A 14,522-nucleotide genomic window follows, 5' to 3' on the forward strand; every position below is an offset into this window, starting at 1 on the left:
TATAATTTCTTATAATTAATAATTATTTATTATAATTATTAATAATTCTTATAGCCATGTAGCCACACTTTTTAACCATGAGATCCACACAAGTGTTGCTCAGGTTCATCCCTACATATCTGATATCCTTATGGAAGGGATAGCATTTATAATAACGCCTTTATTAATATATTTGACGCCCTGTGCAAGGTCATCATTTATTCATAAAAGAGCCATCCTTAATTCCCAACATTTTTGGTGATCCTTGATGAAGGTAATTGGTATCTGTAACCAGATACCCCAACAAAGTTGACGCCCCGTTGCATACTTACAACATATATACTAATTTAAACATAAAAATAATAGAAATTATAAGTTTATTTGAAAGGGAAATTATTATCTAGATAGTGATGAGGTAAAAAAGTGAGAAAAAATGATATTAAGACTAAAATACAACATTACTTCATAATATTAAGTCTAAAGTATGCAAGTGTTATAGACGTATTATTATATTATTTATACAACTTGTATTTACACTTTTTAATACACTTCTAACAAAATCAATTTGAAAATGTTTATTCACTGAAAACAAAATATAAAAGCTGAAAGAAGACAACAACATTGTTGTTGTGTAGTGTTTTTGCATTTCTATTAGAAGCTTTACAGCAATGCAGTAACTACGCTTTTGGGGTCAAAGGTCAAATAAATTATCATGATTTTTGAGCATAAAAATGACATCATCAATACATGTAGAAATAAGTGTCATATCACTTACCTACCCATAACCCATTTGGCTGGACAGTTAAAACAGTTAAAATATGCAAAGTTCTCACTTTGGATTACCATCATCATTATCATCTCTCTAGATCATCTCTGCCATCAACTCATGCTGAAACAACAATGTTATTTTGGTATACTCCACTTCATTCCAATACATCTTGACTTGATAATGTACAATCATTAAACCATTTAAGATTAGTAACTTGCATCTTTCATAAATATATGATAAAGAGGAAATGAGTACACTGTAAAAAAAAAAGTCTGTTTAATTTACGGTAAAATACCTGCAGCTGAGGTTGCCAGAACTTCAGTGTATGTGAGCGTATGTAAATGTAAATATCAGCAAAAACTTTTAATTTTAATTACTGAATAATCCCATAACTTTTAGGATAATTGTGTCATCATGGTATTTCTCCATTAATTGTACATGAAAATTTTATATTTTTACAGCAAATCTGTGTGTTTTCTACAGTTTATGACATTAGAATTTTAAATTTTATGAAATTCTTTGATTTACAGTAATTAAAAGTATCTACTACGGTGATGTACAATGTTTAATTTTACAACCTATTTCTGATGCATTTTGATGCATCAGAAATAGGATGATACACATCTTAAGTACAAAGCTGACTTTTAGATGTAATATACTTTGTTTTATTTATTTTGTTATAAGTTGTTTTAGTGAATGTCGTGATGCCAGACACATCCTGTCTATTATATCTAAAAGAGCAGTGACATCCTGAGGGGGTGCTATGCTGGAGGGTTAAATGTGATAAATGTGGTGGATTAAGTGTATATTTTTGTTGTGCCGTGGTGTCTTCATGTATCCTGTGTCTATGTGTGTTTCTGTTCGAAGTACATGTACAGGCTGCGAAAACAAATTTCCTGAAAAGAACAATAAAGTATCTATCTATCTATCTATCTATCTATCTATCTATCCATCTATCCATCTATCCATCTATCCATCCATCATCCACTGCTTGTACCCCTGGGGGTACTCCAGGGGGTACGTGAGATTTTAAAATATACATTTAAAAAGTAGCATCCATGCAAAAATCCTTTAAAAATAATTATTTAATAAATATTTTAGGAAAATATTTATAAAAAAGTATAAGTTCATAAAATTAATTTTATATTCAGTAGGCTATTCAGTTTAATTCTCCTAAAAACCCAGAGTGTCCCCCATACCAGGATGGTTCGACCCAACCTGTCATATGCCACCTGGCATCACCTGTCAATCACTTGAAAACTCAAAGATGGAGTCGTGGTTGAAGCTCAGCAGTTATAGTTTTAAATGGTTATATGCTCACTGTTTTTATTACTTTAGTTTGAATCAATACATTTAAGTGATGAGAAATATTTGCAATAAATTTAGCCATGGATTATTAACATTTAAAATGTTTGAAATATGTTTTTTCTCAAATGTTTGAATTTTATATGCGTTTATCAGTTCCAAAGTTTAATAAATCAGACACTGATGGCACATCGCTCTGTTTTTAAGTCTTTTTTTTTTTTTTCAACCAAAAATGCTTTGCCCTGGTTAGGGGGCTGAAAAATATTTCACAGGGGGTACATCACTGAAAAAACTGCTACTACTGCTTCCACTCATCTTGCTACCAAGGTTATTATAGTTAACGAAAAACTAGAATTGAAAAAACATTTTCGTTAACTGAAATAAAAATAAAAAAATTATATTTATATTAACTAAAATTGAAAATGTCCTTCTATCTATCTGATTTTATGACTTAATAAACTTATTCGGGCTGAGATGGATTAGACAAAGGAAACAAAGGAAACATTTATTCTGACTTTTTTGAATCTGGCACCCAAAAAATACCCCATTACAAAAAAACTAAAACTAAAACTAAAACTAATAAAAACAAAACTAAAACTAAGCATTTTCAAAAAAATAAAAACTAATTAAAACTAGCAAACTCACTCTAAAAAACAAATGAAAATGAACCGAATTTGAAAACAAAAAATCACAACGAAATTAAAACTAAAACTAATGAAGAATCCAAAACTATTAGAACCTTGCTTGCTCCTCCTTCACTATGAAGGGGGCGTGGCTACTGTTCTTTAAAACTTTAGAGCCAGCTAAATAAATGTAATCTGCAAAACGCAGTCTTCCAGTGAGAGGTTAACCCTTAATAGAGCACTCATTGAAATACTTGCAAATTCCAAATTTCAACCCTAGAGAATATTGGAGAATATTACATACTGCCAGAATGTGTAAAAAAAACATATGGACCCGGGGGAGGGGGGTAATATTTTGAAAAAGTTTACGAGATTAAAGTGGCAAATCTACGAGAAAAAATGCACAGAGACTTTTTTCTCATAGATTTGCCACTGTAAATCTCTTAAATCTGGGACTTTTTTTCTTGTAGATTAGCCACTTTAATCTAGTAAATTTGCAACTTTTTTCTCGAAATATTACCCCCGGTTTGTATTTTTATTCATACTTGGCCCTAATATGTCGTCATAGTCAAGTCAAGTTTGAGGACAATAAAGTTAATATTATTATATACATTTCATGCGCATAGTAGTTTTGGCTGTGTTCATGCATTTAGTATGAATTTTGGAAAGATTGTGTATTTTTATTTCCTCTTGTTATTTCCAGCTCAGCTCCTGCAGTAAGGCTAAAATACAAACAATAGTTACACTCTGAAGGTTGAGCCATTGAAACCCATTCAAAATGCAATTTTTGATCTCACTTACACAAAGCATAAAACATGCATTTTATTAAATAATGGTGTCAATCTGGGCTTTGGCCTTGGAATTGATCATTTTTACTACTTTCCACCAGATTGCATCATATTATACTGGTCAGATGTCATGGTGTCACTGTCTGATCTTTGCTGATTAGCTGGAAGAAATCCATGTGGTTCTACGACCTCACAGAGAGACATGGGGACCACATTTAGATATCCACTAAAGTTACCAAATATAGTTCTTCACCCGATAAAGGGTTAAAGGAGTTTTTGTCAGCTACTTCCTGTATGCTGTGCTCTCTAAAGTCCCCATGATGAAAAAAAACATAAGAATAAAATCCAGATAAAAATGTTCTCTGATGTAAAGTTCTCTTACCTGTCCTGTGACTGCTCCTCATACATCCTCTCTTTTCCCTCTTTGAAGAGCCGGATGGCCCGTTTGGATTTCCTCACAAGGCTGTCGATGTAGATTTTAAAGTACTCGTTGTCACTGAGCTGTGTGACTCTCTGGTTCTCTTCGTATTTGCCCAGTGTGAGCCGCAGGTGCTGGTAAGTATCAGGTAAGATATCCAGGATGTATGGTGGACTGTTTTTCAGCTGCAGTCTGGGATTTTGGCAGAGGCGAACCTGTGGCAGAGAACATTTAGGTGTTTATGGTTGCAAAGGGGTGGACATTTTACGGTAAATTTCCAGAAACTTTCCATGGGAAGTTGCGCTGGGGAATTTTGGAAATATTCCAAATCAGAAACTTTTCATGGGAATTATGAAAATGTATGGGAATGAATTAGCCTGGCTAACACCAGACTATTCTCAAATGAGGTCTAGTCTGGCAACGAGCAATGGATTTCCCGTAGAGGAGGTGTGGGGCTTACGATCCTCCAGAGCTGTTTATTGGACGCTTAGAATGTCTATCAAAAGCGTCTGTAGGTAGCTCTTAGCCAATCAGATCAGTTATACCAGATGACGTAGTAGAGCAACAGAAATGGATGTTTGTTGTGTGTGTGTCTGTGAGAGAGTGTTGTTTGCTGCTTTGCTCCTCCAGTTCTCGCTTTCTGCAAGATTATTTATTTTCACGCTTTATTCCCCCTCATGTCATTCAGCCACACACATCCACTGATTTTATGGGCAATAAACAAGCTGCTGCGGGCCTCTCGGCGGCTCCGCTGTCCGCGGTAGCGGGGCTATTAGCCGCTAGCGGCGCTAATAGCCGCTAGCAACGCAAATAGCGAGCGCGCAAGGCAGTCTGGGTATATAGTATATAGTCTGGGTCAGGCTAGGAATGAATGGGAATTAACTGTAAATTTTGGGTAATTTAAACTAGAGCTGCAACAATTATTCGATTAATCGAACAATAATCGATTATTAAATTAATCGTTAACTATTTTGATAATCGAAAAATTGGTTTGAGCAATTTTTTAAAAGACTAAGTACAAAATTCTCAATGTGAATATTTCTGGTTTCTTTGTTCCTTTATGACAATAAACTGAATATATCTTTGGTTTGTGGACAAAACAAGAGATTTGAGGACGTCATCTTGTGGTTTGGGAAACACTGATTGATATTTTTATACATTTTATTGACCAAACAACTAACCGATTAATCGTTTAAATAATCAACAGATTAATCGATAATGAAAATAATCGTTAGTTGCAGCCCTAATTTAAACAAACTTTATCATATCCAAACATAAATATAACCATGTTTTTGTGTCATAAGCATACATTCATGCAAAATAATACAATTAAAAAACATAACATTTCAACAGATTTATGTTATTGATATTTATTTATCAATTCTTTCATTGAAAAACAAAAACAATGTTGAGGTAAATATTACTAATTTAAAGAGCCCCTTTCCCTCAAAAAAAAAGGAATGCAATGTAACGCTGGTGAATGTAATAAACCACAAACATAAAAAAATCTGCAGCTTTTAATGCAATAATCACACAAACGTAACACGTGATTTCCCACAAATGTAATAACTATTACGTTTGCAGGGACTTATTACGTCTGTGGGGAAGTGGAAATCTTCAACTTTCAATATTGTTTCAATATTGGCCATCAACATTTGTTCATACAAATGTAATAAGGCAAAGAATAATGGTTGTTGTGGTTGTTGTTGTTTGTTTGTTTGCCTTTACATACACTATTAATACTGACCGTTGGTATGGACATATTAAACACAAACAGATAAACACAAACAGATAAACACACACACACACACACACACAAACAGATAAACACACACACACACACACACAGCAGATTTTTATTTTGTTTATGGTTTATTACATTTGTGGGCATTATTACATTCGCTGATGTTACAAGGCACAGTGCATTTAAGGGGCGTGGCCTCAATAGTCCTGCAGTAAGCAGTGTGCTATGTGCAAGTTGCATGGAATGTGGTTATTTTAGTCAAGATTATGCCAAAATATATTTTCCCCAACTATATTTAAGTTCCGTGTTGAGGGCCAAACTTCAATTTTGTAAACAAGCGGCTTATTCCTGTTTATTCCCATAAATTCTGTTAATTCACATGGAAAGTTTTCACAAGCATGAAAACAGGTCAGGGGTGAAAAAGGTGAGAAGGATGCGCGAGGGGCGATGTGGTCTCTGGGGTGGGGGGACTCTAGAAAAGACTCTAGACTCAAAGAAACCAACCTAATAAGTGTTTTCCACCATTATCGAAACATACCATCAATTAGAAATGCAATTTGCAATTGCAGACAGAGCATGCCAGAAAAAATATGATGTTTGATTTAGAATCAAAGTTTCACTTTGCCAATTTCACAGTAGCCAAATAAGCTGAGTGGATGCAATAATAAGCCAAGCACAGGTTCTGAAAAAATACTGTATTGAGCTGAACATTGAATTAAAAGGCACACAATAATGACAATAACAACAGACTTAACATTTGTACAAGGAAATACAAATACAAACTTGAACAGAGTTTCTAAATTATGACCTGTAAGAATAATACAAATAATAATAAAAAGAAGAAAGTGAAGAACAATAATCAAAACACTTTAAGGGATAGTGATCATTTTTTTCCTTTTTTTGCCTGGACCACCAGTGATGCCACATGTCTCAGCCTTGCCCTCTTCTCTCCTTCAGCAGTCTGTTTCTTGGCCTGCTGACCACTGCCAGTTGCTTGAGAGCCATTGTTACGTATGCTCGCGCATCAAGTGGATATATGAAAAAAAAATAAAAAATCTAGCGAGTATATAGGGCGTATACCTGCGTATCATATAGACTACACCACTGCTACTAAGGTGTTCTCTAGTTTAGCCTTATTGATAGAAAGTTGGACCACTTCACCTTCAGCCTTGCCAGCCCTCTCACCTCAATAGCATCCACACGTCCTGAAAATACAAGTTATATAGATTTTAGAAAGAAGCAATATAACCAGTCTTTCTTTTCTGTGATTTACCGTTAGCTTTACAAGCTCAAAGCTAACTTCAGTAACAATATCTAACTAACAGTACCGTTAATCATTTTCCACCGGAGCTTTAGCTGGCTAGCAGCTGACGTTATGCTCTCTCGCTGTGTTCAATGACTGAATTCATCAAGCTGTAGCTAACGTTACCTAAGCCTATGTCAACAGAGCTCCTGGGTAACTTAGATATACCAGAAAATATAAAAATGATTGAAACCATCACTCACCAAATTCAGTCCTTCAGTCCGGTAAATCCAGCTTCCAGCGTCTGGTGGTCTGCACTCTGACTCCTCGATGTGCATGCTCTGGTCACGGAGGATGTCACCACGCCGCCCCCCCCCAAAAAAAACCTTTTCTCATCGAATCTACATGATTCACGTAGGTCACCTGTTTTGGCTTCAAAACGGCGAATTTTGCCGAAAGGTGAGTGATTTTCGTGCCTGTTTTCAACAAGACTCCAACCATATAGAGCAGGTTGAGCCCATTTTATGCGCTTAATAGTTTTGGCTGTGTTCATGCATTTGGCATGAATTTTGGCAAGATTGTTTATTTTTATTTTGTGTGCTTGCTTGCAAAAGCACACTAAATACTATTCACGGGACTATTGTTATTTTTAATCTTCCGTTTCTTCCATGTCATTTTTCGGTCGACTACTCCTCCCAGAGTTTTGGTCGCACATACACAAAAAAGGTATCAAATCGACCGGCTCGCCCATGTCAAGTGTGCTATGACTTTTCTAAGGGTTTCGACAAACGGTTTTCAAATTATTAAATCCCAGGAGAGAAAGAATTGTCAAAAAATAAATTTGTAAACTGCGCTCCAGGCCGTAAATTTCACTCTACAGAAATAATTTATACATAGAAATGTAGGAAAATGTGTCTTCTCACTCACAATCCTCTGGTAAAGCTGTCCGAGTTATAGTTTGGGCGTAGGACGCACAGATGCGCCACCAACATGCACCAACTGCCTCATTGGCTCCCATATTAAAAACGCAGGATGATTTCTTAAAAAAGGAGATGTAATAGTTTTTTTAGATCGCTCTAACAAAGCTATTTTTTCATTTTTCTTTAAAAAAAAAAATATGTAGACGTTGAGGAGGAACTCAGGATGCTCAAAGTGAAGTTGGATCAATGATAGGTATTATGGTTTTGCCAAAAATGCTTTCTGTTTGAGGCCAGAAATTCCACCTGTCAATGTTCCGGGACATTAACAGGTGTCAGTTAATTCTGTTGATTGCTTTGATCTGATTGCCTTTGATCTTTGATGTGATTACAGTTACATATACACACACACACATGCGCATAAGCACGCACACTCCTCACAAATGCATACACATGCTTCAAACACACGCATGCACGCGCGCACACACACACACACACACACACTTTGAGGTTAAAGGGCATAGTTTGAAATCTCTGAAGAATCTCATCATAGTGTACACACACCGGCAGTAGCCCCCGTGGCCCTTTCAAAATTTCCCCAGAGGAAATTTTCTAGTTCATCAATATTCTGCTGTTTTTGGACACATCATTAATTACTTATCATGGAGTTTGACAAATATATACCAGCCATTATGTGTAACATTAGTGGACATCAAACATAAACTTGAATAAATTAAAAACACAAATGGAAAACCACACCTCCAAAGCCACGTTTGAGAGACAAGACACAGTTTGAGAGTGACCTGGATTTTTAATCATTCGGGACTTTGAATGCCAATTGCATTTGCCGTTCAGCATTTTTAGCACAGAGCCACCTAGTGGCTGCTAGGCACCACATTCTGCACAGAGCCTCAGTGAGGCGATGGAAAATACTGAGCCAAGTTTCATGTAAATCTGAGTAATTGTTGCCAAGATATGCACCACTTCCTGTTTTCACTGAAACAGGAAGTAAAAACTTTAGTAAAAACTAAAGATCAAAGATTCTGTGTGCAACATTTGGTGCAGATGGGCCTTGGAGAAAGTAGAGACAGAATTTCTCGATTTTGCAGGGGAAAAAATCCTGGAAGTGGGCGTGGCCTATGTCCAGAGATGAATGCAGGGAAAGTGTACATGGAAGAGTTTTATGGGCCGCCTGCTGGTGGACATGTGTCATTTCTTTGTGCCTGCTGTACATGCAGCAGTGTGTACCAGCCCTCTGAACGCCAATGTTATGGCGTTCACGGTAGGCTGCAGTATGAGTGAAAAAAATAATAATAATAAAAATATTTGCGATTTCAATAGGGTTCCCAGCACCGCTGGTACTAGGATCACCAGTATGTTGCACCATCGATCCCTCGCCCCCTCGGGCTTGTACCCCTAACAAGGTTATAATAGTTTTGGATTTTTCATTAGTTTTAGTTTTAATTTCATTGTCAATTTTTTTGTTTTCAAATTCAGTTAGTTTTAATTCATTTTTAGGGTGAGTTTTCTAGTTTTAATTAGTTTTTATTTTTGGGAAAATGCTTAGTTTTAGTTTAGTTTTTATTAGTTTTAGTGTTAGTTTTAGTTTTTTTGTAATGGGGTATTTGTTGGGTTCGGGTTCAAAAAGGTCACAATAATGTGCCTTTCCTTTGTCTGATCCATCTCAGCCCCAATAAGTTTATTAAGTCATAAAACCAAATAGATGAATTAGATTTCATATCAACCAAAAGGTTTACGTATGAAAAAAGCTGACAAAGACTAAAACTAAGGACATTTTCACTATAATTTAGTTAGTTTTGTAACCACACAATACAGTTTCAGTTAGTTATCGTTTTTTTAAAAACCCTCTTTTTTTTTCAGTTAACGAAAATGTTTTTTCCAATTCTAGTTTTCATTATTTCGTTAGTTTTCGTTAACTATAATAAACTTGTCCCCTAATGATCAGAGAAATATTTGCCCCCCATTAGCATTAGCCCTCACTTCTCCATGTGCCTCGACTCCCATCTGGCAGACAGGCCTGATAGATTTATCTCTTCAAACTTACAACTTTATCCATGAGTTTCCAGGCTTTCTCCACAGTCCGCCGATCTGCAGCCGCTTGTTTTGGTGGCCCCACTGCATCTTGGATGGCATCGATGATGCCTAAAATCCGACCCTTACTTCGGTTCGGTCCTCGTCCTCCAGGGTTTCGGCCACTGAGAGCAGTTGCCATTTCCTACGGAGCCAACAAAATAATTATTACAGACAGTAAAACTGCCCTTTATGCAATTTGTAAAAATGGTCAGTTACAGTTGTCCCAATGGTTAGTTTCTATCGATTCATAGATTAGACTTTGGCTTTTTGGCTGTCTCCCCTGGTAGAAATCCTCAACTTTTATATACATGCTGATCGTATCAGTACCATTGGTTCTCTTCAGAAGACACCTGAAAGGTCTTTTAGTGTTTTGGCTGATGCCGCAAAGGCCTTTTTGTGAAAGGGATTCAAAGAAGCCCAGAGGTATTTAAGGATGTTCAGAGGTATGGCTGGGCAATATACGATATAAAAAACACATTGATATATTAAAATGTGATATGGAATTAGACCATATTGCATATATTGATATAGTTCAATTATTTTTCTTTATATATAAATGCTGCCCTAACTAGGGTTTGTCATATTTAGTTCTTTTGTAATGTTTTGTAATTATTTTGTCATATAAATATATTTATTTCAGAAACGGTTGGCCTATTTTATTTCATAGGCTATTTTTATTTAAGATATCTTGTATTTAAATGTCACTTTATGGAGCTTTGATTTTTTAAAAGGTACTCCTGTTGTTATACAGTATTTATGTTTACTTAAATAAACTGTTTCAATAAAACTACTTGTGACATGTCATATTTGACTTTGACTGAACATTTGCTCTCACTTTGTGATAAAAAATATCAGGATATATATTGTATATCGATATTCAGTCTAAATATATGGGGATATGACTTTTGGTCCATGTCGCCCAGCCCTACTCAGAGGGTCCTCAGTTGGATGCTGATTAGTTCAGTTTTATTGGACTTACTAGTGGTTGTCGTGAGGGTATGCTCGTGTCATTCTACTTCAACAACAATGCAGTTATGACCAAAACCTGTACAAGATCACAACTTATGATAACTGAACTAATTGTTTAGTGCATATGTTTGCTTGGTCCTTGACACGACGGTTTAGCCTCTTTAATGCTGCTATTGTCTTTCCTCAGGGCTGTTATTGTTTACTGACCATTAGGTTATGTCATTATACTGCAAACATTAAACTGTAAGAATATTAGAGGTAACAAAAGGCTGATTATAGTTGTTGTGGTTTTAAGGACTAGTTCAGACGGTTTATCACTTCTGTGGTGGACCATCCTATTGTTTCCGTGGCTTGGTTCTTTAAGCGACCCAGACTTTGAAGCCCAGAACAAGGAGCCTTCAACATCATTATGGTTTTTAAACAGGAACTTACATGAATCGATCATGAGCACAAAGTCTTAACTTACCAAACCACCAGGGAATGTGTGCTGGGATCCTGCTGAACTCGGTCCACATTCAGCGAACAAGATTTAAGGAGTGTCCAAGTGTTCAGGGGTAGAGTAGACTGAGGAGGATCCTGATCCTGGTAGATCCGTTACTTCACTAAACAATCCTCCATATGTTATACACGTTTTCAATAACTCTTCCTCTATAGATGTCGGATCAGTTGGATAAACGCGGAGGTCTGTATGTTTTCTACAGCCACATCAGTGTAAAGTCATTATTTTTAAAATACGATATCCGGTTGTGCATTTCAAAATAAAGCCTCCATATACGAACAAAATAATTTACATTCAATTTGTGTTTCGTTGCTATGTACTTCATTTTATTTTTGGCCTTCAGACGTTATAAACTATTAATGTTGTCCTAATCTTTCCACTACTTGTCGTTTTCTCCAATAATGGACCGTTAATCGTGTTTTAATGTGAAGGATGACTGCGTACTTCCTGTCTTGTCTTATGTGTGTTGTTAGTCGCTTGACTCAGTTGTTCCAGCGATGGGAGGGTCAATAGGATTATGAAGCAATGTTTTCCAGGAACCGACCAACGCAGTGGCAAAGCGCCCAGTCACCCATTGGTGTTCTGTGGAAAGATGTCACTAATGTCAAGTTTGACAGAATCAGAAAGGATAGCCACCTCCGGTCTCACTTCTCCTTATAGAAGTGTTTGGTGACCTCCAGGGGACAGAGGTTCTATTATAATATTAGAGGCTCACTGACACTAAATCGACATGAATGTTTCCCTTGTCAACTTTTCAGTGATTTCAAAATAAATGTATGTTCATTTGTTTTGTTGTTTTCTTTTTATGATTAATTTAAACACCCCATGAGCAATGGTGGAATGTAACTAAGTACATTTACTCAATTACTGTACTTTTACTTACTTGAGTATTTCCATTTTATGTAACTTTATACTTCTACTCCACTACATTTTAGAGGCAAATATTGTACGTTTTACTCCACTACATTTAGCTGACAGCATTAGTTACTTCTACTCCTTTTTTTAAAAATAGATTTTGATTTTTATCAAAACAAAAACATAAACAACATATAGGTGCTCTCTATATTCACAAAGATATCGCAACATATAGGAAAATAAACCACCATCCAAACCAAAATGAGTTCAAGTACCTCACAACTGACCTCACTCCAAAAAAAAATAAAAAAAATAAGTTAATTAAAAAAAAGTAAGAAAGGCAGCAATAAAAGAGTAACTTCTACTCTTACTACTACTTACTACTCAGGTCGAGATTTAACCTAAAAAACACAATCAATTCAAAATGATTAGACATTTTTTTGTAATTAAACCTCATAGGAGTATTAAGTATTTAAATTTAGCCCTACCATGAGGAATTAAACAGTGCGTACATAATGCACCATTAATAACATTAATCCAATAATATATTTAGAATATATAAAACAATCTGTGTGAGGACATTCTGCATATTCAGTATTTTTTGATACTGATACATTTGTACTTTTACTTCAGTAAGGTACTGAATGCAGGGCTTTTACTTGTAGTAGAGTCATTTGTAATTTCTCTCTCTCTCTCTCTCTCTCTCAACCTCTCTCTCTCTCTCTATATATATATATATATATACATATATACATGCATACATACATACATACATACATACATACATACATACAGAATACATACAAATTGGCTGTCTTTTTCAGTTTTTATTACACTCCCCTAATAAAGACAGTATGTGCTTTTATTTTGGAGGTAAACTGGTCTACTTCCGGATGTCATATGACATCATGACAGTGTCTTGATGCAGCTGCAGAGGAGATGAGCAGCAGCAGGAGAGCCGCTCCCAAATAAATCCCCGCAACTCCTATCTCTACTCCAAACAGACGACGAGTGTTCTAACGGAAATGACATAGGCAGTGTGGGTGGACCATCATTTTGTATAAAGGCAGAAAAACAATAATTGTTTTAGTTATTTGGTGATAATTGCAGCAGAAAAATCAATCATAAAGAATTATAATGAATACATCAAATTCAACTGTAGACAGTAGTCACAAGAAAACTTTACAAATCAAACTTTTCTCATCTCTCTCTGCAAATTCAGTCTGATTAAACATTAATGTGAATGGATTATGTTTACTCTACTTACATGTTTTACTTTCACTTATTTGATTTAGACGTACGCACACGCAAAATATAACCACTGTTTTAGATGTACTGACAGAGATTGTTAAGATCTTTCAAAGCTGCTAACATTATCCAAATTATAGTCCATGTGTTTCTAGTCTTTTTTCCAAGTATCCATATCAATATATATTATATATAATAATCAATATACAATACATATTAGCCACGGCTAACCAAGGGAGTTTGAATGTGACAACAGACCGACGCGGCAAGCAGTGTTGCCAACTTAGCGACTTTGACTCTATATTTAGCGACTATTCAGACCCCTAGAGACTCTTTTTCAAAAAAGCGACCAGCGACAAATCTAGCGACTTTTTCTGGTGTTATTGGAGACTTTTGAAGACTCCTTCCTACTCTTCTTAACGAGTAGCAGGCGCCGTCCCAAAGCACTCACAAGCGGCCCAGGCCTCCCGCAGCATGTTAACCCCTCGGCGTTCGGGTTTGCAAATGAATCACGCATGCGCGAAGACGGCGCCTCAACCGTATACAATCAGCGACGACTGGTTAGTAGCTTCTCAGAAAAGTACTTACTCAAGGCGGGTACTTTCTGAGCTGCTACCTGAGCCGCTTATCCGGTGGAGTTGGGCGGATCTTGGGCGGATCCTCTCTCCCAAGCCACACCCATAGCGGCTCACTAGAGGGAAAAGTATTGAAAACGCGCCCATACTTACTTTGTCTTGTGTCCTCTACTGATGTGGTTTTCTGAAATGTTGTGTTTTTACCTTCAGGGCCACCTTACATTAGCAACATGGTTATGATTATCAGAATTTCAAGAAATAATTGAATTTAGCTGTATGTCTGTGTGTGGAGCACAAGCACTTCAGGATCAAAGACATTCTAATCTTTGAAATAAACATGGCGGCCAGACAACACTCACAGGGAAATCAGGCCCTTAATGGGTCTTAGGGTAAAGGACTATTTGGACCCTTACAAGGTCAACATCCTTGTTACGTCCCAAATTGAGGATCGGAAGTTACCATTGATGTTATAATAAAAAAAACAAGGGAAAAGTTA

At 36.2% G+C, this 14,522-nt stretch overlaps 1 protein-coding gene across 4 annotated transcripts in view; it reads right to left on the reverse strand.

Annotated features, from left to right (window-relative positions):
• cblb (Cbl proto-oncogene B, E3 ubiquitin protein ligase) overlaps positions 1-11,568 on the reverse strand; it is a 75,808-nt gene extending 64,240 nt beyond the window's left edge. For all 4 annotated transcript variants that reach the window (XR_009395681.1, XM_059351003.1, XM_059351001.1 and 1 more), the window contains exons 1-3: positions 11,316-11,568; positions 9,852-10,022; positions 3,847-4,097 (exon numbers count right to left, since the gene is read on the reverse strand). Coding sequence is in view for 3 of the 4 variants with exons in the window: in XM_059351003.1 (XP_059206986.1) it covers positions 3,847-4,097; positions 9,852-10,019 (419 nt within the window). In the remaining variant the exon portion in view is untranslated. The remainder of the gene's footprint in view (positions 1-3,846; positions 4,098-9,851; positions 10,023-11,315) is intronic.
• Positions 11,569-14,522: the final 2,954 nt, after the last annotated feature.

This window comes from Centropristis striata, chromosome 15 (genome assembly GCF_030273125.1).
Source record: "Centropristis striata isolate RG_2023a ecotype Rhode Island chromosome 15, C.striata_1.0, whole genome shotgun sequence".
NCBI classification, from domain to species: domain Eukaryota; kingdom Metazoa; phylum Chordata; class Actinopteri; order Perciformes; family Serranidae; genus Centropristis; species Centropristis striata.